We start from the raw sequence: 24,149 nt of genomic DNA on the forward strand, positions 1-24,149 counted from the left end.
GGGGGGGGTCAACCATCAGCGACCATCTATATAAGCGACCATCAGCTTATAGTAGAACTGTAAATGCCAGGTCCGTACGACGTACTGAGCTGGCCAGCTGGAAGCACTTTTGTAGCTCCGTACGTCCTTGGCAGCGAAAGGGTTAAAGCGTCGCCTATGGCCAATTTTGGGTATGGTAGTTTTTGCCGATTCCGCCCAATTTAAAGGCTCGATGTTTGGTGTCTATTTACCCGACGTGACCCCGTCTTTTATATTTTACCAAAAATTTGGGTATTTACAAATGTTTTATACCATAATGTAGGGAAAACAGTTTTTTTTCCAATGTTTTCGGTACTTTTTTCATTATATAGTACAAAATAAAAACCTCAGTGGTGATTAAATACCACCAAAAGAAAGCTGTCCCAAAAAAAATGGTATAAAATTAATTTCAGTACAGCACTGCATGACGAAATAAACGTCAAAGTACCGCAGCGCTGAATACTGAAAAATGGCCTGGCCAGGAAGGGGGTGTAAACACCACGGTCAGCAAGTGTTTAACAGGCAGAATGATAACGCTTTGGTAATTTATCAGTCTGAAAACCTGAAATCTAAAGCTTCAAAACAAAAAAAGTTTTTGGTTATACAATTCCCTTCATTATAATAAACTATTGCTAGCTCAAAGCCAGGCGAATTTGTTTTGCCAACACCTTGTTAATCTTTAACACTAAACTATCTACAAGAGAAAACCCAAGCCGCTCCCTGCGCGGGATATTACGGGAAAATGCGGCTTTGTTGGCCGTTTTTAATAAAGCTGTGTTAATTTGAACATCTTCCGCTTCCGCCCTACCGGTGAAAGGGATTGTGGGAGTTGTAGTTTGACATCTTTCTCTCTCGTTTTCTCTCCCCGGCCGACAAGGAACTGTAGAAGCTGCAGTAGTAGTCCAGGTTAGTAGCTCATTACCTGTGTAGCCAATGGAGATGCTGTGGTGAGGGGTGACCTGTGTGCTTGTGGATGGGTCTCCCGTGTGCACGGCAGCCTCGTTTACTGATCAGAGCTTTGTCAGTGCAGCAGCAGAAACCTGCTGACACATTTCAATGGGGGGTGCATCTCCTTCCAGAAGAATAGGAAGGAAACCGGACCGTTTGTGGACCTCACTGTCGCTGTTTGTGGAGCGTTAGAAGAATGCTAGCAAATGACAACTTATCTTCCACTTCAGTGACTTTGGACATTTAAACATAAAAGAGCGACCTGTCATTCATAGGTGATGTAAGCAATGGGTGATAATCTATGACCTGGAGGGTAAGGTCACTTAGGTATTTTCTTTCAATGAGGATTATGAAGCTGAACTCCGGACACATCTAGAAAACCACCAAGATATGCAGCATTGTGTACACTTTTAAAGTGTACCTCAACCCTAGACAACAAATGGGATGTATTGCAGCTTAAGGGCCCATTCACGTCATATGAGGTGATGTGCCTTGTCTTGCATTGGGGGCTGCCCTGGGAAAAACAAGCACTATCTGTTAAAGATAAAGCTCTATACTTATCTTTAAATACAACCGCCTCACACCCTGCTGTGTCCATAGAACTTAATGAAATGTCACTTTTGATATTTAAACAAAGTTTTTTTTTGTTTTTTTTAAAGTGTGATGTGCTAAGATCGGCATTGTAATGGGGCACCAGCCGTTGTGTGTTTTGTGCAGTGGCATGTGGTGGCTGCATTAGTTTTCACCCGGTGATCCTTCCAGTAACACACTTCCTGTCCTAGCGTGACAACTGGTGATATGCAGGGGCCTTAAGGCCGTGACACACTGCGCGCGAAGCCGTGCAGGGCGAAGCAAAGAGATCTGTTGATCTGTGCTGCCAACACTATTAATCTCATTCAATACTACTACTTTATTAACGTGTAATATGTAGCCAGGGCCATTCCTATTTTGAGCCAGCCTGGGCTGGTTGCCTCAAGGAGCACCTCATTAGGGAGCGGCCGGGTGGTGGGGGGCGGACACAGCATCCCAGTTTGGCAACCTGTGATGCTCTGTGTGGTGCCGCCCAACTCACTGACATCCCTGGTTGCCAGGAGCCGAGTGGCTTGCGTCCCCCCCTAACTCCTGACAATCAGTGACGTCAATGAGCTGGGCAGGTTGCCGCCCTCTTCAAACAAAACAGCCATGCACGCTTACACCCCCCACCACCCATTCCCTGACCGCACCTACCCCTGGAACACCATTTTCTCAGGCAGTGATTTACCGAGGGACAGCCCTGGATGCAGCTTAAAAGCTCCCATCTGACCTCATTTGTTCTGGGCTGCTTTTAGAATAATTCTTCATTCCGGTATAACTAGGAGGGCTTTAAGGTGAGGTGCTCTAAAAGCAGTCAAATGTCGACCACATCTATATGGTAAAGTTCTTCATTGCCTTTTAAAAGTAACCCAGTGACTAGTACACAAAGCACGCCCTGTAAAAGGTAAGGCTCTATACCAGGGTTATGCTGGGCACACACCTTACAACCATTGCAAGACTTTTGTCTTGCGATGGTTGTAAGGTAATTAAAAAAAACGTACAATCTGCCTATCTTGGACAGGCAGATCGTACTTGCGATGAGGGGCCAGGGGCGGGCTTCTGATGACCACAATGCTGAACGTGCAGTGTGCACGCACCGGCCCGTCTGGCTTTTAGTTTACGAACATGCTACACACCCGCCGAAACTCGTACGATTCTCGGCGGGTTTTCGAACACTTTCCTAAGATAAAAGTCGTGCGACCTTACGATAATCGTACGATCACGGGATTTCCCGCGATTATCGTACGACTATCGTAAGGTGTGTGGGCACCTTTAGGGAACCTTTAGCATTCAGCTGTGGTGATACTACAAATCTCATCATGCCTTTTCTTCTGGAAGTCATGCCCTCGTCCGTCAAAGTCTTGCAGTGCCTCATGGGAGTTCCACTACAGCTGGAGTGTGGAGGTTGCCTGCTCCCCCTGCCACTTGCTGTGTATGTCACTACAGGACATGCAAGCCAAGAATGAAACTATAGCATGTGGCATGGGTAACTGGTATTTTAGCCATGTGACCAGATGAATACCTGCTGTGGCCAGGGAAGAAGCAAAGCGGCAGATTTGTAACAGATGTGCCGCTGGAAAGAGAAGTATAGAGCTTTCTTTATCTTTGACAGGTGGTGCTTGACCTTGTGGTCACTTTAAATCAGAAGGTAATAACAAATGTGAGCACTCTGTCCTGTTCCTGCTGTGTAGATGTTGTCACATGGGTTCCAGTCACTGCCTCCTAAGTTGAAGGGTCGGCCCACTATAGTCATGTGATCTGTCCAAGTGCTGTAAGAAAAAAAAAATACTATGTGGGTCTCTCTTTCTCTCGTGTTTTCCCTGTGCTTGCCTGGGTTTCTTCCATGTACTCTGGTTTCCTCCCACACTCCAAAGACATGCTGGGCGGTTCATTGGCTCCTGTCCAAATTAGCCATAGAATGTAAGCTGGGGATCTTAGATGATAAGCTCCTTGATGGCAGAGGCTGATGTGAATGTGCACGGCGTAAATTGTTGGCAGTATATAAATACGTGTCATAAATAAACTTTTACTTTGTTAAGTACTCTCTCCCTGCACGATGTGACTTTGCTGGGTACGTAAGCAGCCAAGCACCAGTGCTGTGACATGTGAGTCACATGAGCCCCATACCCACAAGTATAAACCTCCCGTCCAAACCTAAAACAAAAAAGTTTTGGTTTCAGTTCCACTTTAAAATAAACCTGATGCTTTGCCCTGTCTTGGCAGCACGTGCTTGCTTTTAAAGCCCGCTGTTGTAAGACATATTGCATTCAGATAACTGCATGTAATTAACACATTTATAATACATTTATATAGTCTTATATTAATTATAATCATTATATGTAGTCCTTTTTTTTCTTTTTTTTTTTTCTCATCCAAGCTGGCTAGCAGGATTGGCAAGGATTGAAACTGGCCATGGGTGTTTAAAACAGTTGCCTTTTTAAGCTGGCCATACAGCAATAGATTTTCTGCAGAATTTCTATGGTGAGATGGAAAAAATGGAGGAATCTCCCACTGGGCCAAGCTTCAGTATCTCGCTGGTCGGCCCAACTGGCTCTCAAAATACCTGAGCAATCTGATTGGATGCTGGCATTGATCAGGCGTATGGTTAGCTTTATACTCCTTTAAATCTTCTTGTTAAAACTTTTTTGAATCAGTTTGGACTGCATGATAACAAGGGGAACAATCTGTGTAAATAAAAAAAAACTAAGTAATGTACTACTTTAGGGCTGCAGCTAACAATTATTTTCATAAGTGATTAGTTTAACCATTTGCTGACCGGGGTGTTTACACCCCCTTCCTGGCCATGCCATTTTTCAGTATTTAGCGCTGCAGTACTTTGACATTTATTCCGTCATGCAGCGCTGTACTGAAATGCATTTTATACCATTTTTGGGGGGCAGATAGAGCTTTCTTTTGGGTGTATTTAATCACCACTGGGGTTTTTATTTTGTACCATGTAAAGGAAAAATTACTGAAAAGTTTGAAAAAAAAACTTCTTACATTGCTATAATATTTTTTTCCTTACCCAATTTTTTGGTCAAATATAAAAGACGGGGTCACGTCAGGTAAATAGATACCAAACTTGTCGAGCTTTAAAATTGCACCCGCAATATCGCAGAAAACTACCATACCCAAAATTGACCATAGGCGACGCTTTAAAAGCTTTTACCGCTCATTAGTTTAGTGTTATCAGTGAATAATGGCCCTAGAATTATTGCTCTCACTGCGACGTTCGCGGCGATATATGTAACATGTGCGACTTAATGGGTACAATCGTTGTTTTCGCACGTATGCGCACCCGACACCATGGGTGGGGACTTTTTTTTTTGCAACTTTAATTTTTTTCCCCCTATATATTCCTAAGAAACCACCCTAAGTGATAGCAAAGAGATGTGGCAGGTCCTCTTTATGGAGACATCAGGGGTCTCCAAGACCCCTAATGTCACTTAGGGATCCCGAGAGAAGCTGATGAAGCAGAGATCTGCTTCTTCATCTTCTCTCCTGCTTCTGAAGCTGGAGAGTGACACAAGAATGCGGAAGTGATGTAATATACATCATTTCCACACTTTGACAGAGAGGGGACCGGAGGGAGATCGTGTACTGATCTCCCTCTGATGCCCTGTCAGAGAGCCACCATGATCCCGGGCTTGAAAGGGGGGGGCACAGGGGGGTTGGGGGGGTTGATCCGATCGGCACCCAATACAAGCGATTGCTTGTATGTAAACAGGCATTGATGCCTGTTTTTACATTTTGCTGGTTTCCTGCTCGAGTGAGGGGAGCTAACATGCCGTATATACACGGCCTGTTACATCCAGGAAGCTCCCGGCCAGCCGTTATGTCACAACGGCCGGCCGGGAGGCGGTAAAAAAATAAATACCATCCTTAATTTAAAATAGAATACACAAATGCAGTGTTACAAACATAAAGTTTACTTCAGAAATTAACTGCATGCACAATTTTCTCAATTGCACCGCACTTCACACTGCAGGAAGGTGATCACACTGTGCAGGTTGGAGGTGCGTTTTGGGGTGTCATTGAATTGAATAACACCGCAACGCACCTCCCGCAGCAGAATTTGTCAGACAGCATGCATGTTTTTTGCTGGCAAAGGCTAAGAAGCCTAAAGTCAGTGGATGTAGATGTGAAAAACAAGCCAATATTCTAGACCAGCCATTCTCAACCAGTATTCCATGGAACCCTAGGGTTCTTTTAGAGCCTTGGTTCTTAACTGGTGGGTTGTGACCCAAAAGTGGGTTGCCACATGCCTTCCACTTTTCTAGGTGAGAGGCTCTTCAGCCTCCCCCTAGTGCAGCGCTGTCTGTTCTCGTGCCAAGCAGCCATTCAAAATATGCTGGAGTGTCAGCTTGAGGTGGGGTGAGATGGGGCTATGGCCAAAAGAGAGCTCCATCCATACGTGCATTGCTTACAGCTCCCTCACATGTCCTGTAGAGGTGCCTGGACTGGAGTGACCTCACATTCTGGCTCTTGACACCTCTACGGGGCATGCAAGGAGCTGTACAAGCAATGCACATATGGATAGAGCTCCGTCACAGTAGCCCAAACTGGACCCCAGGCTGAGGATCCACTCCAGTTCTTGTAGGGTAGGGAGACTGGGTGGACCTACCACATGTTCTGGTGTAGGAGGGGTGTTGCGTTGCTATTCATTTGAATGGCACCCCAAACGTACCTCCCACCCACAGTTCGATTGCCCACACCTGAATGCACTGTACCGCAATTCCATAGTCGCATTCCATTGCAGTGCGACTTGGGTCACGACTTAATGACCAAGGACAAATGTGGGTCCTGAGGTTACGCAGGTTGAGAACTACTGTTCTAGAGGTTGCTGGGGATTCTTGGAGCTGTGGTTGGTTGCTGCATAGTTCCAGAGCCAGGACTACTTTGCAGAGCTAGCGGCACCAACAATATTTTCCTTGTCTGTAAGGGAGACATTTTTCTTACTGATCACCAATGTATGAGGCATTTGTCCCGTTGACCCTGATTAAATTATTTTGGTAAGTGTCCCCCGAAATCTGAAAATTATTTTAGGGGTTCCTCTGGGTTAAAACACTGAAAAAGGCTCTTCTAAACGACATTATATCTGGGATAAACCGTATGTCTTTATTAAAGGAGAACTATGGGGTTAAGGCTTTTCCCCCATAGTTCTCCTTAGGCTCAGTATACCGTGAGCTGACCGTGTCCTCCCGTCACCCTAGGCTCAGTATACCGTGTCCTCCCGTCACCCTAGGCTCAGTATACCGCGAGCTATCACTCGCGGTATACTGAGACGCCGCAGCTGAAGCGGATCCCGACAATTATGTCTGGATCCGCCCAGCTGTGTGACTGACAGCTGGCTCTGCCTATCTAGAGCCAGAGCCAGCTGTACCCGCCCCCTCCCCCGTCCGTTCCGCCAGTCAGCGCTGGCAGAGCGGGGAGGGGGCAATCCAGCCCCTCCCGTGTCACAGCAGAGAGCCGTGACAGGATCGAGAGGTGAGCGAACGCCGGTATGTGTTCGCTCACCTCCCGATCTACTGAGCCGACCTGTGACAGTCTCATTGTCACAGGTCGGCTAGAACTATGAGGTGAGTGAAAAGCACTCACCTCATAGTTCTCCTTTAAGGAAACAAATGACTGATTTCACATTTTAATGGAAACTGGTAATTTAATGACATGAACACATTTTTGAAGAAAGCGGTGATTACAATTATTTATAAAATTATTAAGTATTTTTTTAATTTACATTATTTCTGCTGGCAAATTGTTAGTTACAATGTTAGTTTTATCGTAAAATAATAATATTGCTCAAATAGTTAATAATGGCATCAAGTTAGTTGTTTATTTTTAGGATAAAGTTCGGATTTCTCCAAATCATTCAATTCACTGTATTTTGCAACTCTGGTCAATGGATGGATTTCATATTGGGGTTGTTTTTTAATATGACAAAATACATAGTTTGTGGTTAAAATGTGTTTCTGGAATAATCTTGGTAGACAGATCTATCCGTTATAGACTTCTCAGAACTGTTAATGATCATTTTCAGGCCTCAATATGACCACACAGTTATCTCACTGCCTCCTAATGTCATTGTTTTGCAGAGCAGGGGTGTGAAAAGTCTGAATGGCTGCAGACTCGATGGAAATCGATGACGGGCTATATAGGTGAGTGCTGTATACATGTGTTTAAATATCACAGAAAGATATGCACACATTTATATCAAAGTTTATTAAAGGTAGATAGAGGTAAGTATCAAAATGCATGCAAACGCACTGGACTGCACCTGAAAGCCCATTTTAAGCTAAAAAAATTAATATGCACCAGAACGTGGCAAACATGCATTGCATAGCATTTGCAGATCTGATTTCAGATCTGGTCCGGACAAAGTGTGAACACACCCTGAAAGCTAGGCTTAAATAACATTCAGTGTAAAAGCTAGGCTTACGGCAGCAGCAAGGAAGTTGAACATGTTATACGTTTACAATCTGTTTTCAAATACTGTATATGAATACATTTTCACGATTGTAATGGAATTCAAATGTGAACAAACTAAACCAACATTAATACTGTGATAATTCTCACTCTTATTTGGTTTGAAGAGAAACAGATTTCTTCACTCTGCTTGACAACCATTTTTTGTTATCACTGGGGTCCATTTCAAAGAAATTCAGATGGATGTCATTTTAATGTAATGGCTCGGTATTCACTCTCTGCCAAATCTAAGGATAATGACTATTGAAGTAGAGTCCAAGACAATAATTTTTTTTTTTCTACTCTTTAGGTTTAGATTTAGAGTGGGGAAGTAATAGGACTTCTCTCACTAGGATAGGTAGGGAGGGTAAATAAATATCCTCCACAGGAACACAGGTAGCAAAACCTGACAAATACCCCAGCACTTCCACATTCTAGAAAAATAGTGTTTCTGCAGGAACAAGGCACATTTGTTGCTTCCTAAAGCAGTTTGCAGCAAAGCAATACAAAATGTGTATAAACTGACAGGGTTATTCACAAAAGGGTGGAGAGTTTGGAGAAGTGAACAGTCTAGACCAAAATAGCAGATTTGGAAAAATTCTCCAATTCAGCTCACTTTCCAGTCCAGCTATGTTGTCCTGGATTGTTCACTTCTCCTGCCTTCTCCAAATTCTTCACCCTTTTGTGAATAACCCTGTTAGTGTTTTTCTGGGGAGATTTTTCCTCATTATCTGTTCTCCAGTCGAGAGGAACTCTCCACAGAGTGAGAGGAATTGCAGTCTCTCACAGTTGTCACTAGAATGTGTATCTGTCCCCATTGGAAACTTAACCTCACCCCTTGCTTTGGTGACGACTCGAAAATGCTGCCTGGGGCTATTTGGATATGGCTGCTTCATATTACCGTTATAGAAAAGAATCCTTTAACTAGACATCTACCCTAGCAACTTTGGTACATCATTATATTGTTTTGCAGTGGGGTTTTTTTTTTTACAATTTTGTTTTTAACTGCATGTCTATTGTACAAGGCCCTCTTAAATGGACATGATCCTGTAGTACACCTATTATTTTTATCCTGTGTCTCCATAGTAAATTCTCAATGCACACATGCATCTCGTGCTTTCATTATATGTACTTGTAAATGTATTTTAATGTATTTTTCTTTGTCATATCAGCCGGCAGAGGTATGTCTTGGGAGACACAGCCATGCAGAAAATGGCCCAATCCCATGTTTTCCTAAGTGGGATAGGAGGACTCGGTGTTGAAATAGGTGAGTTGTTTTTTTTTTTTTCTTCTTCTTAATCTTGCTTTTCTTAAAGTGGAAGTAAGCTTCAAAACAAAAAAAATACTGCGGATCGGCAAGTTTTAGATGACAGAAGAGACTGTGCAAGTTCTTGCTGCCATTCAGCAATTTTTTTTCTCTGCACAATGAGCTGCGGATCCACCGCATAGGGCACAGACACAACATGCCGAGATGCAGTAACTCCTGTGTGCAGGGGTTTACGAAATCAAGGCCCAGCCAATCAAGCAGCCAAAGACTGGGAGCAAGATGGAAGCGCCAATGAGGGAGAAGTGCAGCGCTGGAGGGGTCAGTTGCTGTGCATACTGGCAGATTATGGCTAAAAGCCCCTAGTGGCGCCACCTTCCTTTTTTTTTTTTTACACTTCCTCTTTAATCAGTAGCAATATAGTGAATAGTAATAATGTACAGGTTATATTTGCTAGTGGAGTGTTATTGATAAATTCTGTTGATAACTTCTAATTTTTCGACTTTTAGGAGTTTGAGTGAATGACATAACAACAAAGGCACCTTTTTAGACATGTTTAGTAATGACAATATACAAACCGATACTCCTATTTGCAGGCTTTGTATTCTTTGCATACCTTATTTTTCTTTTCCTTTCCAGTCTTCTCACAGTGGCCATTTTTAATGAGGGCAGATTAATTCATATCCCTTTACTTCGTGAAACTCTGGCACATGTGACTAGGGCATGTGACCATGCATATCATCTCAGGGGAGGAAAATCCCTTTCCCTGAGATCTCATGAGATTTCCCAGCAATGCTCTGCTGATGTAACCTTCCCAGGATGCACGGTTACATCATTTGGGCCAATGTGGACCAGGAAGTAGATGAACTCTTATTTGTAAGTTAGTGAAAAACATGTTTGTTTAAATAATAAATGTAATATGACTTTATATCAGCATGCAGAGCTGCATGCTGATGTGAGTTTTGGTGAAAAGGGGTAAAGGTCCACTTTTTTTTATTTTTTTTATTTTATTTCTTGTTTATTGAAGCATGTAAATGAACACATACAGAAAATAAAATGGTCAAAATCAGCAGTGTCAAACGACAGTCACAAATTATGAAAGTACATTGTCATGCACAATAAGAGACCATTGCATTGTATAAAAAAACAAAACAAATTGTACAAGACTATCATGATCCTAAGAGCACTGAGCGTCCAAGTAACATTGCATCCACGGTAAAAGATATGGGAACAATGTTCCGTAGACGTTACCAAATAACTATAAAAAACAGCAATAACCAATGGAAACAAAAAATAATAAAAAATTAGAAACATTTCACATGGACCTCCTTACCCCACCTTCTAGATCCTTACCCCACCTTCTAGATCTAGTGTCCAATGTCACATCTCACTTCGCCGGAGGAATGCCAACTGGGGGAAGGGGAGGCCCAATTCCTGTGTGGTATCCCTCAGGACTGAGCGGGTAAAGGTCCACTTTAACCATGATGACAAGCCTGTATTTTCCATTACTCTGCATGCTGCCCAAGTATTGTATTTCTTTTGCTCAGACTGGTTTGCTTTTAGAGATGAATGCACAAAACCTTAAAATCCTTTTGTAATGAGCTCCTCATGCACATCTGTTAAATCTGTTAACAGGATCAACAAGGTTTCTGTCAAGATCTGTCTATTTCGCTAGTACAGCAGCATAAAACTACCCTCAGACAGTAACAATTTAAAGCAGTAGATAGTAATAGTAAATAAAGTCAGATTGAGAACATTTTACATCTTTCATCACAATCCATTTTTGAATCTCCCTTGTGGACTGGCAATTTGTATTTTCCAGGCTTCCATATAACACAATACCACCCCTTACATTGCTAAATTTGAGACCTACACGTCCACATGTCTTGATGTTTGAATTTGCATTAGTTCTAAGTATTCTGTAATACTGATTTATTTCTTGTCGTCAATGTAGCTGGGTCAGCTAAATCATTTCCTTTCTCGTTTTAGCAAAGAACATTGTTTTAGCTGGGATAAAGGTAAACTGTTAATCTGAGCCTTTTTGTTAATTTTAATAAAAAGAGATGGATAATAGGGTTTATACTGTGATGTTTATTTCCTCAGGCGTTGACAATCCATGACACCAAATATTGTGAACTATGGGATCTTGGAACTAATTTCTTTATCAAAGAAGAGGATATCAAGAATCAGAAAACTAGGTCAGAAAAATCTATATGTCATGTTTATTACTATGTGCTTAAATAAACTTCATGCAGTCATCATGATGTAGTATCTTAATAACATCACTGTGCTTTGCAGGTCTTGTATAGTGAAGTTAGAAAGCCTTACATTATCCAAATCAGATGTGCAGTATGCATTGACTGTTTAATTTTTCTCATAACTCCATTATTTTCTGTAGAAGCATTGTGAAGTCATCTTGTAACTAATCTAGTTATGATAATTCATTGCAGAGCTGAAGCATGCCTTCACCATATTGCAGCGCTTAACCCTTATGTCCAAGTGACATTATCTACAGTGCCACTGGATGACTCCACTGATCTTTCATTCCTGGGACAGTACCAGGTATTACCTAGCAGCTTATTGTCTTCCAGTTTGTTTGGATGTATTGCAGTTAAGAACATCTCCTTCACTTGCTTGTTCTGTATTTATATTCTTAGTGTGTCATACTGACTGAAACAAGACTTTCCTTAAGAAAGAAGATCAATAACTTCTGCCATGATCAACAGCCATCCATAAAGGTAAAGCATTAATATTACAAATACTAGCTATTCTTATTTCTATTTTTATGAAATCTGTCTAAACAGAAAAATATCAATTGTAATCATAACTGTGATCTTTTTTAATTTTTTTTTTAAAGAAAACAAATTTTCGTTCGTACTATAGTCTGTACTCGCAGGAGCCTCATAGAAAAATAGCAACATACAACAATAGCAACATCGGGAAGTGAGCGATAACATACCGTCGCTCGCTCACTTCTCGATCCTGTCTCTGCAGAGAGCTGTGACTGTCACTCGCGGCTCCCTGCAGGGATTTCCCCTGTCCGATCCTCCAGCCAGCGCTGACTGGGGGAACGGACGGGGAGGAGGCGGGTACAGCTGGCTCTGCCTCTAGATAGGCAGAGCCAGCTGTCAATCACGCAGCTGGGTGGATCCAGACCGTAATGTCGGGATCCGTCCCGGCTGCGGCGGTCTCAGTATTCCGCAAGCTCTAGCTCGCGGTATACTGAGCTTTGGGTCACGGGAGGATGCTAGTTTGTGTCCTCCCGTGACCCTTAGGAGAACTATGGGGAAAAACACTTACCCCATAGTTCTCCTTTTTAAGCAAGCCTGTAGTGAGAGAAATGAAGAGACTGTCCTAAGAACTGTAGTTGCCTGGCTATCCTTGACTTCCTTACTTTGAGTCACTGACACAGAACCAACAAAAAATACTGAAGCTGCTAGGTCAGAATGACAGCCAGGCAGGTAGCGTGTTCAGAAGAAGAGGTGCACAATAGCAATCTACATATTTGCTCATTGCGGGTTTCCAGTATTGTCCTTCAACTCACATACAGCCATACTTGGATATGTAACGCTGGCCATGCACTTGGCGTTTTTTCTTCTCATTCAGCCCTGTGGGCTGGGGAATCTTCCTTGCCAGCCAATATATTCTGAGAGGCCGTGCCCACAGCTGTCTCAATACCCATATAGTAACTGCAGCTGATTGGTCGCAGTCACTTTTCGGCTAACAATTTTTAGCCCAGCTCCTGCAACAAAAGTTGATTGATAAATCTACTTTTATCAAACTGGGTAGTGCCAGCAGGTGTATGGACCGCTTAAGTAATGCTGTGCATGTGATTACCATTCTCTGTTACATCTTTATTTTTCTTAGTCTGCAACATCTTAAAACCGCCATTTGCAGGAGAGAGCTGCAAATGTCAACTCATGCCTGATTAGTTTGGATGTGAAAGGACAAATATCAAAGCGTTTCCAGCATCTGCTAGATGCATTGATATACTCCCCTTTTGTCGTAATATACTCCCCTTTGATGCTGTAAATTTCCACAACTATAGAAAAAAATTGGGGAGTGTATGCCCAGCTGTATAATTGTACACTGAAATCAAGTTTTAAACATTAACCAAATCTTTCTGAAAGCATGGGTATGGAGATGGATTTAGGATGCCTGTGAAATTGATCAGCAGTTGTTACTTGTAAGCAGAGTTTGTTGGATTTTACAATAGGTCGTAGTGATAGAAGCATATCAACAGCACTGTAAATAAATGTATTGTCAGCATTTTCTGTGTGTTTTCAAAGCCTTCCCATTGACAGCAATGCAAAGTAATGTTTCCAGTTGCAGGACCGTCATACTCCAATGGAAAAAGGGATGGGTTGTAGAGGGGTCTTGCATGATGGTTGGAAGTTTGTGCAACCTGTAAGCACTTTTTTAAGCCTGCAAGTTCCTGATTTCACTCAAAAGTTGTTTGTCAATTGTAAAAAAAAAAATCAATTTCATATAACTATTTAATATTTTATTTTATTCAGTTTATTTCTTCAGATGCCTATGGTATATGTACCTCTTTGTTCTGTGATTTTGGAGAACAGTTTGAGGTGTTGGATACTACAGGAGAGGAACCAAAAGAGATCTTTATTTCCAATATAACACAGGTAAAGCTTATTTTATTCTTTTATTTAATCATGTTAACAGAATATGAGTTAATTCTCAATACTCTGCAAAGGTCTTTTGTCTAGTTGTTAAAGTCCACCCAGAACTGATCATCATGTATAAATGCTGCAAACTACAGGCCAAAATCATCTTTTCCTGCAGCCATTATGATGATGTAGTTTTTTTTTCTCGGGCTTCCTTTGTGAAAACTCTTAGGCTGGGTTCACACCTAGGCGTATCGAATATGCGCGTTTGTCGCGCGTTTCTACCGCAATTCGCTGTAAAAAAACGCGCACCAAATACACGTTTCCGAGGGCCACCTGGCTGTATTTCAATGGGTACGGCAGCAAATACGCCCCAAAGAAGCTCCTGTACTTCTTTGGGCGTAGGGCAGCGCGTTCCTACGCGATGTAAAACGCCCAGGTGGTAACCATGCCCATAGGAAATCATTGGTTTTCACATGTTGAGCGTTTTACAGAGCGTAGGAATGCGCTGTAAAACGCCCAGGTGTGAACCAGGCCTAAAAGGGAACTTCACCCACATCCTAAAAATCAATTGCACATTTTAGAAATGTTTAGTAATGACACTCTGCTTATGGATGATTGCTAACGTTTTATTCTTTGCATACTTTATTTTTCTTTTCCTTCCGATTTCATCTCACGGTGTTCATTTTCCCTAAGGGCAGGGGACTCAATCCCCTTTTACTTCCTGGAACTCTGGGTCTGTCTCCTGGAACATGTGCACAACATCCAAAGGGCAGTGGGGTGGGTGGGTTGGTGTGGAAATGCCTTTCCCCGAGGTCTTTTGAGACTTTTCAGTTTACAGATGAGAGATTCCCAGGAAGGCATTAGTCATGTAGCCTTCCCAAAGATGCATCTGTGAGGCCAGGGCTACATCACCAGTGCTTCACACAAAAGTGAAAGGAAGGAAGTGAAAAAACAGTAATTGTAAATAAAAGCAAAAAATGTTTAACTAATGACTGTAAGATGATTTCATATTGTCACGCAGAGCTGCAGGTTTATGCAATTTTTTTTTTACTGAAAGGAAGTAAAGGTCAGGTTCACATATTTATGGTGCGTTACTGCATGCATGTTAAAGCGCATCGAAGTACAGCAGCCCAATGCGCATCTGCCCGTACAACAGAAATTACCTAAATACGCACTTGCACCTACCCCCCCAGGTCACCACAATAAAAAACGCAGCTCTGTGTTGTGGTGCCATTTAAAATGACTGGCACAGTAACAAGTGGTAAAATGCATGTGTTAGCACAGTGTAAATATGCGAACCCGGTCTTACTGTTTTTGAGATCTACATGGTTCTAACAGTTCTGGAAATGCAGCAAGAAAAAAAAATGCCAGCATGCCTGTGTGTGCACCTGATAGTGTTGTGAATTTCGAAAATGTATAATCTGCAGCATTGATTAGAAAAATCAATTAGCTGCAGTGTCACATGCCAGCTATATCGCACACCAGCTCCCTATACCAAGAGCTGAATGATCACGTAACAGCCTCTCAAGCCCTCCCCCTTGTGGAGAGCAATGGATGTCAGTCGCCACTCCCAACAAGGATGCCCCCTCCCCTCTTCCAACGCTCACTGGAGGTACAGACAGGGGAGGGGACGGGCACGGCTGGTTATGGCTCTAGAGAGGCGGTGCCAGCTGTCAATCAGGCAGCCGGGGTGATCCTGACCATATTGTCGGGATCATTCCCATCTGCGGCATTTCTCTGTGCTGTCAGCATATAGCAGGCAGTAGTGCACTATATGCTGAGATTTGAGTCACAGGAGTACGTTAGCAAATGTACTCCTGTGATCCCACCCTCCAAAAAAAAAAAAAAGGTTTGGCTTTACTTCTCTTTTGAAGCAGTTAAGATTCTGGAATTCCATGCTTTTAAATTCCCAGAGAGCAACAATATCTGACATCAAATTAGGACTTGGGCAGATCTCAAAAACTGTATTACAAAATATGTTTGTCATCGCAAACGTGTAATTTTTTTTTTTTAAGCAATCACATTGTGTGTATGGCCTTGTTCACACTGGCTTCCGCTTGTATAGCATCAGTGTGTACAGCAAGAATTTTACAAAGCTTCTTAAGAGCTTTTAGCAAGCGCCATTAATCTCCAGCTTGGAATGTTAAACACAGATCCTAATGAACTGTCGGTAAACTTGAGCACTACTTACAGCCTGCTGAAGCCTGCTAGCAGCTTCTTCTTCTTTTTTTTTTTTTTTAAAGTTACACCCCCTTTTAAGATGTGTGTTTTAACATTCCCAAATTGGAACAGAAGAGTTCTTGGAAGGCTTCCTTGTAGCTGCACAAAGCTTGACGAAAACGTTTTAAATTATTTTTAAAAGCTTTGCAGCAGCTTGTCGAATCCTCTGATTTTTATACTGAAGCTGGTGCGAGCAAAGCCTAAGCGTTTGTACAGTTTGCTAAAAAAATGTTAATATTCATTATTGTTCACAGTCAAATCCTGGTGTGATCACATGTTTTGAGAACCGGCCTCATAACCTTGAATCTGGACAATATGTGACATTCCGTGAAGTGAATGGAATGGCCACTTTAAATGGGTCTGCACATCAGGTTACAGGTAAATCACATTCACAGAAAAAGTTTAGTATACATTTTTATTTTACTCAGTGACTGTTCTGCAATAATAACTAAGCTCATATTTTAGATATGTATTGTTACAATTCCTTTCCTTGTGTAGCAAAAGTGCTTGGTGCTCTGAAACTCAGTCCGACCTTTATCTACAGCTTGCATTAAAGTAATGTGTGAAGCAATCTTTTGCAAAGCTTCAAGCAGCCATTAGATCACCCTTCAGCTCTACCTTTGGGATGGTAAAAACAGATCATATGGAGACCGCTGTCACTTTTAACTGACCCAGTGACTGCAGGTTCAAAACGGAAGAAAGATTACCTGCAAAAGAGGCTCCATACTTGCCTTTCCTGCAGCCCCCCAGATAGCAAGCAAATGAGCTGCAAGTTTGAAAATGACTTGCTAAACTATTGCAGACTTGCCAAACTTCACAATTTTGTTGCACAATTACAGCAAGTCTGCATTGCAAGTCTCCAGAGCAGCGAGCTTGCAGAGCTCTTGCTAAGACCAGCAGGACTCTTGCTGTAGACTTGCCAAGCAAATTTGCTACAAATTCAAAAAGTGTCAACTAGAACTTGTGCTGCAAGTGTTCTGCAAGTCTACAACTTGCCAGGAATGTGTGCAGCAAGTTAACAAAAATTACAATTTCACCCTGCCACAAGTTTGTAGCAAGTTATCCTTGCTATCTGGGCCATGTGTCCAAATGCCACCACAATGCTGCTTTCCAACCACTGCAAGTATCTTACGCTTCAGAATGTATAGAATATTTACTCCCTTGCCACATGCTGTGGTTTCTGCCACAGGCTTATACACCACTACAGGAAGTATGATCTGGTGGGAAGAACTACAGCATGTGGCAGGAGTAGGTATTTGACCCACCCAAAGGATTGAATGCTTGCAGAGATGGATGGGCAGCATTGCAGTGATTTTCAAAATGAATGGCACAGTAACAAGTGGTAAAATGCATGTGTTACCACAGTGTAAGTATGTGAACCCAGTCTTACTGTTCGAACAGTACTCAATATACATTTAAGCAATAAAATACACATACACACTATAGGGATGCCTACCTTTGCGTGAGACTGTTGTTGTTTCGTTAAAATCTATTCATGCCTCGTTTTCAAGTGGGTCCCCGCAGCGTTCTCCCCCGCCCTCTGTACGGGTGCCACCATCGCTCTAATGGAGGCACCCGTGCGCTCCAGTGGCTGTGTGCGTCCATGGACACACACAGCCCTGTGGCAGGCAGACTCCTCTTCTCTCTTTGATGGCAGAAGGAGACTATGGCTCCTCTGCCATCAGTATCCTCCCCTTGCAACCAGGAAGTAAGGGGAACATAGGATCACGTCGGGACCGGCGGCGGGGGCGAGCATCGCTGACAGGTATGTGTGTGTGGGGGGGAGAATGTTCTGGGCGGTTTTTACTAGAAAGCAGAGAATGCAATAAGGTAAAAAACGCCCAGATCTTAATACTACTTTAACCTCTGCAGGAAACGTATATAGAGTGTAGGGCCTCTTTTTTTACAGGTAATTCTTTTGTTTTGACCCTGTAGTAATAGGATTGTTTTAAACAAGCTGTTAGCATGCTTCCAACAATCTTCAGCATTAATAAATAGATTTTTAGATGAAAGTGCACATTGTTGTGAATTGACTTTCCCTCTTATTGATTTTCAGTTACGTCACCTTATTCCTTCAGCATTGGTGATGCATCAAGCTTGGAACCATATCAACATGGGGGAATAGCTGTGCAGATTAAAATGCCAAAGACTTTCTGCTTTGTAAGTAGCAATTGTTAAATGCATTTGGCAAGCTTTTTTCTTTCACATCCATTAAATGACACAGGAATTCATATTCATATACTGTTGAGTTATACTGCAGAGGAATTGGACACTAGTAAACTAAGTGTATGCTAGACTAGGATAATCCCTCCTACTACCAACATGCCTGCAAAATAATGTTATGGTGCTGGCCTAGGATAGGATAACCCCTCCTACTACCAGGAAGTTGTTTGTTAGTATCCTAGGTGAATGGACATCTTTTCTTAAGCTCTGCAGGAAAAGTGTAATTTTTTTTTTTTTTTTTTGTTCAATTGTTTTCTTCAATCAAGATTCCTTGCTACATAACTGCTTGAGCTGGTCTCTAAAACTGCAGCGATCTGAATCGGCCTTTCCACAACCAAGTTTTGGAAGACGGTACACAGACACTACTGCACTGGATATGCTAGGCTAGTCTGTAAGTGACCTTCGGACGCTGGGTTCGCTTCCAGCGCTTTCCAGACCTAGTTCTGGTAACAACTTAGCCATGAAGCTCTTTCCAAGCTAGGGCTGTTGGCATTGCCTCTGTGCTTGCCTTTTCCGGGACTCTGTTTGAGTAGACCAATCGGGCTGAGCACAGGAAGTTACCTCATTAGTTGCTCCCCTGGATGGTTTTGAATTTGCTCTTTTTGACATTCTTGCCACCGAAGGGTTAATGCTGAGGGGCTGAGAACTGACATCACACTTCCTTAATGGTTTCAGGGATGTTGCTTTTGTACTTTCTGAGAGTACTGATGGCTGCATTTCCCTCATTGCCTGGTACCTCCTTCTACATATCCGTTGGCATTGAGCCTGGTTCTCGGATAGGTATTCTTTCTGTTATTCTAGCAGGAATAGGAAAGTATATGCTGTTTTGGAGGTGTCATTAAAGGAAACCTATTACTTTTCGTTGCTTGTAACCCGCTATCCACTGCCAACTCCTTGTATAGGAAGCTGTAATGTACCTTCACTTTTCACCATGCTCGATCCAAAGGAACCTAATTTTGGTTCCCTAAGAGAGCACAGGGATCAACAGTCGCAACTTGAAGTTACCTCTAAATCGGTTGTTTTCAGGATTCATCCTGGGTAGTCCCAACTCTAGTGAAGAGGATGTCTACTCCTCCTTTGGTCCTAGTGCTTACGTCAGTGGAGGCTTGGGGTCTTTCGTTAGCCTAGGGGGACTCTGGTCTTCCCTTACCAGGACATTTTTTACGTTTCTCTGTCCTATCTTGGTCCTTGCAGAGGTGTCCCTTCTCCATGCTGCTCATGCTTGGATTGCTCAAACTGTTGGGAAATTGTTCGTTCTATGTGTCTGCTCTGATTAGTCTGCTCACTAGTGTGTGTGTGTTTTCTTGCTCTTCTGATATCAGGCTTAGTTCCTAAGCTATTAACACCTGGTCTTGTATTCTCTGTGTAGCCTAGGGGGCTCCTAAAAAGCAGATGTACTCATGATCCTCAGTCTTTTCTGGCTCAGTCCTAGGGACTACTGACATCACGTCTTCTGCTGGTCCATTGACTTGCAATAAACGTGAGAACTCCGCGGAACATACCACCGCCAGAGTGGGGGGAAGAAAGGTGACTTGCCGCAGGACCAGGTATCAGGTCAGTATATCTTCTTTTATTTGTGCTCCTAGACCAAAACAAGTCTGCTCTTGGCAGACGGTTCAGCCTTGTTTAGTGCCATCTTCAGGCATTGGTTATTTTTAGATGGCTTTCGAGCTGTATGCAGTCCCCAGTAGCACATTGGGTCTGTTAGCAGCAGCTTGCTTTTAGCCACTACTTAGTTGGACAGCTTTTGGATGCCCTGACGGTATATAATTTCCTGTGTCCCTCAATTTTCTTTGAGTCTATTGAGAGACACAGGTCCCTTGTTTTGTTTATGCTCTTAGTACTGCTAGCTACAAACTGAGGCATGCTGGTAGTAGAAGAGTTTATCCTGGGCTGTCGTACAATTTCTTTAATTGCCAGTGTCCAATCCTTATGTAGGTGGCAGTGTAACCTGACAGTATATGACTTGATATGTCCCTCTGTGGATTCTAAAACAAAGATTTTCTGTTTTAGTGCAAAAATCCTATTTTGGCAGCTGGCTCTGTCTTGGCTTTCTAATTATGGTAGGTCTGAACAGAAGAAATAAGATGTCATTTTATTTTATAGGAAAGATTGGAAAAGCAGTTGGTTGAACCAAAATATCTTTCTGCAGACTTCAGTAGGCCAGAGGTAGGAAAACTTTATATTATACTTTTGTAGAGATCAGCTTATTTGTGTTCAGCAGAATGCATTGTTTCAGTGATTTAAAAACTATTAGCATTTTTTTTTCAGTGCTTGGTAATCCCAAGCATGGAGGCGCATGCGACTCATATAGCAGTGCTGGTATTTGGTCTTGCGCTATTACACAGGTAGACAATCAGTCCCTGTTTAAACTTTGACTGGAAATCCAGCTTCAGCTTTTACAAGGCTGTCTTTACCTGGTCCTAGCAGCTGAAGGCAATGGTGGGCTAGTGAAAGAACGGAAAGTATATGCTGCTGAGGAGGTGTCATTAAAGTAAACTTGTTACGTATCCTTGCTTGGGCAAAACGCAGGCTTGCTTTAACGGGATATAGTCTGGATTTGCAGAATATTAACGTACTGTTTATTTTGCTAGATTCCATGAAACCCAAAGCAGTTAAATCTCCACGCCAGATACAACAATGCTGTTACGGGATTTATTTAGCTAAATTCTCTGTTTTATTACTGTAGAGTATCCACTAGAATTTAAGTGCGTTTCTCTTATGGTGTGTGTATATATATATATATACATACATACATACATACATACATACATACATACATACATACAAGAAACATTTAACTGATCAATCAACCTTTTTATCAGCTAGCTAAGTGACATTTTAGCAAATTCAGTGTAGATTTTATAGAAGAATTCATAGAATCCTTCTCTGACTCTTAAATGGAACTATTTTGTGTGACTGCCTTCCTTTTACTCTTGAGTTATCCTTGTTTGCTAGCATTCTGTTTAAGAATATTTATTTTTGTATTTTTTTAATTGAAGAAAAAAGCAGTCGTCTAAACAACAAATAAATATATGTGCCTTTTTTCCTTGACATCTCTTCCAATTTGTAGGAATTTTGCAAACATGTTTTTCATGTATAGTTAAATGGAGTAAGGAGAGTACTGGTTCCCGTGGTTGGCACTCTTTTTAAAGAGGAACTTTACCCATATATTTAAAAGAACAAACACACCTTTAGAAATGTTTAGTAATGACAATCTACAAACACATACTTCTAGATAATTTCAGGCTTTGTATTCTTTGCATACCTTATTTCTCTTTTCTTCCCCAGTCTTCTGACAGTGGCCATTTTAACTAAGGGCAGCTTACTAGCTCTCCTATTACTTCCTGGATTTCTGGCACATGTGACTAGGACATGTGACCATGCACATCATCTCAGGGGAGGAAATTGTCTTTCCCTGAAATCTCATGAGATTACAGATGAGATTTCCCAGCAATGTTCTGCTGATGACAAGGCAATCTCAATATGCATTGTTTTGGCAGATTGAAGTCATTTTGCCCTTTCAAAGCAGGAAGAGAATGCTCTGCAGGTGTAAGTATTTCAGAATCACAACATTTTGCACCTGCCAGGTCTATGATATTATTCATTATTATTTATTAATTATTATTATTAATGTGTGTATTATTATTAATGTGTGTACCTTTAAAGGTCCACTTTAAAGTCAGTGCTCTACATTGTACCTCACTGAATAGCAGACTAATGTATATGTGTTTCTGTGAGATTATGAAATTAAATCATTTTTCTTTCTGACTTCCAAGGCACCACTGAACATTCACACAGCTATGTTGGCATTAGATCATTTTCAAGAGATGCACAATCGTCTACCTAACATAAGGTATTATTATTCTCGCTTTATCAGTAGTCGCATTGTATTTTTACATGGGTACAATAAAGAAAAATGAATCCAATACTCTATGTATATAGTGTTAATAGATTCCGCAACACTTTACTGAGGAACACCCATGCGCTATTTTATATTTGAGGGTTTTTAGAAGTTGTTGAAGGTGAATTGGGTTGGTGAGGGAAATATGGATGTATAGAACATACAAATTCATGATATTGCTTGGAACAAAACACAGCATTCTAATTCACAATGCTTACAATACTAACCAGTAAGCTGTGTGGATTGTGACCCAACGTTTGACACAGAGTTAGACCCTCTTACAAACTGTATTTTTGTCCACATTAGGGAGATTAACTCCTCTATTTGTATTGGTGGCCATTAAATACCCCCCATTCCCCTGCAAAAAAAAAAGTGAGGGGAAATCCAAGAAGAAAAAAAGAAAAAATGTTCCAATGGGTACACCTGTTCCAGGGACAACTGTCTAAGAGGGGAATGACCCTCACATTGGGACATGAAGTGAAGGTAAATTTCTCTATACACAGGCCTCAAAAAGTAAAATGGCGGGGTTTTACTCTTCCCTACTCTATTCAGAATCAAAAATGTTGTTTTTCTTTCTTGTCAATTGAGGGATATAGGAAGCCCTACACCTTAGAGTTACACCACCTACAGGTAGATTAGACACTAGCAAATGATAAAACTGTAGGCTAGCCCTGGGATATCCCCCCACCCCCCGCTACCAGCATGCCACAGTTTTTTAAAATTTTACAAGTTACCACACATTTTACAAGTTTTACCTGATGGGCATTTCAGCCTCCTCTGATGCAAGCTTCAGACATAAGGTCCTTCAGGTGGCTCTTTCAGCTGCAGGCAGTACCCTGTTCTTGTTCTTTATTGGGCCTGTTATTTAAATCTTATATGTGTTGCTTACCCCTCAGTTAGACTGCTTTTTGGATGTCCTGAATTTTTTAGACTTCCTGTGCTCGCTGTCAAATCCTTTTCATGGAGTTCAATAGACACAGGTCCCATCCCTATGTGTTTATGATCATGTCCTTGGTACTGCTTTGCTTGCTGCAAAACTAAGGGGTCTATTCACTAAAGGGTGAAGAGTTTGGAGCAGACTGGAGAAGTGAACAATCTAGGAGAACATAGCTGAACTGGAAAGTGAGCTGAATTGGAGAATTTTTCCAAATCAGCTATTTTGGCCTAGATTGTTCACTTCTCCTGCCTTCTCCAAACTCTTCACCCTTTAGTGAATAGACCCTCAGGCCTTGTTCACACCAAGCGCGTTCCAGGAGCAGAGCAGTTACAGACCGGAGCTGCGTCCAATATATTCCAATGGTATTTTTAGTTCCAGTTCACATCGCAGTGTTCCGTTCCAGAGCAGGTAAAAAAAACTGCAGCATGCCCTATTTTACCTGCTCTGGAACGCATGCAAACGCCCTGGAATGCACTGGAAGCTTATTTTAAACAAAAAATAATATTTTGTTGTTTAACCAAAAACGGCCCGGAACACATAAAAAACGCGGCACAACCCACTGCACTGCATGTGCAGAAACTCATGCAGATCTGCTCTGCATTTGGTGGGAACAAGGCCTAAGACTTTCTTGTAGCAGGAGGGGTTATCCCAGGGCTATCTTAGGTTGCGTTGTAGAACAAAAACGGTGTCCAATCCTCATATGGGTGGTAGCATACCCCAAAAGTTTAAGACTTTGTGTCAATCAATAGACTCCCAAGTAAAGGATTTTACAGCAAGTACAAAGATTCTGCTTTTGCCTTAAACACCAACTTTAATTTTAAGCACTTTAGCTTTCAGAGAGGTTGTCTACATGGTACTTTTAGAGGATTACATAGTATGTTGTGTGGAAGTCTTATTCTTAAAATGTCACACTACATAGTTGGCACGGCAGCAGACTTTATATATTTAATGTTGACACTTATTGGTATCCATTTA

The 24,149-nt window shown here is 41.9% G+C and overlaps 1 protein-coding gene across 1 annotated transcript in view; it reads left to right on the forward strand.

Annotated features, from left to right (window-relative positions):
• Window positions 1-842: 842 nt before the first annotated feature.
• UBA6 (ubiquitin like modifier activating enzyme 6) overlaps window positions 843-24,149 on the forward strand; it is a 79,107-nt gene continuing 55,800 nt past the window's right edge. The window contains exons 1-12 of the mRNA XM_018559919.1: window positions 843-924; window positions 7,632-7,694; window positions 9,174-9,268; window positions 11,255-11,283; window positions 11,369-11,463; window positions 11,716-11,827; window positions 11,923-12,003; window positions 13,783-13,905; window positions 16,365-16,488; window positions 18,167-18,270; window positions 20,440-20,502; window positions 22,113-22,189. Of these exons, the coding sequence (XP_018415421.1) occupies window positions 7,654-7,694; window positions 9,174-9,268; window positions 11,255-11,283; window positions 11,369-11,463; window positions 11,716-11,827; window positions 11,923-12,003; window positions 13,783-13,905; window positions 16,365-16,488; window positions 18,167-18,270; window positions 20,440-20,502; window positions 22,113-22,189 (944 nt within the window). The 5' untranslated portion in view covers window positions 843-924; window positions 7,632-7,653. The remainder of the gene's footprint in view (window positions 925-7,631; window positions 7,695-9,173; window positions 9,269-11,254; window positions 11,284-11,368; window positions 11,464-11,715; window positions 11,828-11,922; window positions 12,004-13,782; window positions 13,906-16,364; window positions 16,489-18,166; window positions 18,271-20,439; window positions 20,503-22,112; window positions 22,190-24,149) is intronic.

Source organism: Nanorana parkeri, unplaced genomic scaffold, assembly GCF_000935625.1.
Source record: "Nanorana parkeri isolate BGI_ZX_2015 unplaced genomic scaffold, ASM93562v1 scaffold421, whole genome shotgun sequence".
NCBI lineage: Eukaryota > Metazoa > Chordata > Amphibia > Anura > Dicroglossidae > Nanorana > Nanorana parkeri.